Source organism: Gloeophyllum trabeum (genome assembly GCF_000344685.1).
Source record: "Gloeophyllum trabeum ATCC 11539 unplaced genomic scaffold GLOTRscaffold_00298, whole genome shotgun sequence".
Taxonomy (NCBI): Eukaryota; Fungi; Basidiomycota; class Agaricomycetes; order Gloeophyllales; family Gloeophyllaceae; genus Gloeophyllum; species Gloeophyllum trabeum.
In genome coordinates this window covers 1,048-2,535 of record NW_006920706.1, presented here as the reverse complement: position 1 = coordinate 2,535, position 1,488 = coordinate 1,048, and the positions used below count along the sequence as shown (strand labels likewise).

The 1,488-nt window shown below is 50.1% G+C and overlaps 1 protein-coding gene across 1 annotated transcript; it reads left to right on the top strand.

Annotated features, from left to right (window-relative positions):
* Positions 1-181: 181 nt before the first annotated feature.
* Positions 182-885, top strand: GLOTRDRAFT_134575 (uncharacterized protein; the record flags this gene model as incomplete). Its single annotated transcript, XM_007873534.1, has 2 exons — positions 182-440; positions 776-885. The coding sequence occupies 2 exons, from the start codon at positions 182-184 to the stop codon at positions 883-885; spliced, it is 369 nt and encodes a 122-aa protein (XP_007871725.1).
* Positions 886-1,488: the final 603 nt, after the last annotated feature.

The following is a 1,488-nucleotide window of genomic DNA, read 5'->3' as shown; positions in this document are numbered from 1 at the left end:
ATCCAATACAACCAAACCTAAAAATACTCATGCCCCTCCCGCTTACAGTTGTGACAGAAAGCCTTGCCACGATGGCGAGCATCCCGAATCTTAGCAGTGAGAGTGTTCTCACCTCTCCACCGAGTTCAGCCAGACTGGCTCGGGATCACTTACCTTGTGGTTCCGCCGACTCGTCTGGCCCATGCCCGTGGATGGCGACCCTGCCGCCCATGTTACGTCCTATCAAGAAGCTGTCAGCCATCTCGCTACCACTGGCTTCGACATTCCTGCTTTTGTTACTGCCGCCATTCTTCTTTCCACTCTACCATCTGAGCCTGGTGACCCGGATTCTTGGAACCAGTTTGTCGCCGGCATCAAGATCAACAAGACCACCACTCTCTCCACCATCGTCAATGCTATCTTGGAGGAGAAGCGTTGCCATACTGAGCCTTCTGTCGAGGGTCAGTCAGGGCTGACCACATGAGATGCGACGTACTCAGGTTCGCAACCTTCACGAGGATCCCATTGTCGATCGCATTTAAAAGCATCGCCTGAGCGGCACTGTCCTTTGTGTCCCAATCCTCCTGGCCAGCCTCATCTGTATCTGGAGGACACACCATAGTCCCCTGTACCACATCCAAAACCTGGGCGTACGTAAACACTGCAATCATCCTCTTGCTCCAGACAAAATACCCCCCTTCATTCGCGAGACGCATGTCCTGAGTACCCGGGACTAACGCCTGGCTACCATGGGGCAAAGTCCAGCGCTGACAAGTCTCCGAGGGCATTGGAGTAGTCGAGCAAGATGAGTGGGTCGATGAAGTTGAGCCAGAATGGGGTCGAGGTGTGTCGGCAGGAGATGGTGGTAATGGCATCTCCAATGGGCTAGTAGACATGCAACTATGACAGACTTGCCGTTGTAGGAGCTAGACCAACTAGATAGAGCCAAAGAGAGCAAATACAAGGAAGCAGAGAATAATCTTGAGTCACTCTGGATTCCGAGTCAGAGCAGCACTAAAGGGAGCCGCTTGGGCTCATAACCTAATAACAGATGCTCATTCGGTGATAGAATGACTGTATTAGAGTACTCTACCTAATAACACACGCTGCAATACATGTCAGCTAAGTATAGTACATCTACAGAGAGAAACATACCTCAGTCGGTGATATAACGATGAGGAAAACGAGCGGCGGTGATGCGCACGAAAAGTCTGTGCATCGCAGGCGTTTCTGGAATGTGTTGGAACTAGGTATACTACGGGAATCCTACGCTATGCTACGGGGTCCGAGTTGTATGAAACTGTAATGAATGTTCAATGTTAACAATAAGGCACCTGATAGGTGACAGATAGCATCTAATTTGTGCATGAATTTCACCCGCCAGTCACTGTTTGTGGGTTATTACCACCAAACTCGAGCCTTTAGATAGGAAATTATGAGTCCTTACCTGCAAAATTGGGTGCATGGTGAACGTTGTACCCGTGGGAATCACTGTTGCCGAGAATGCGT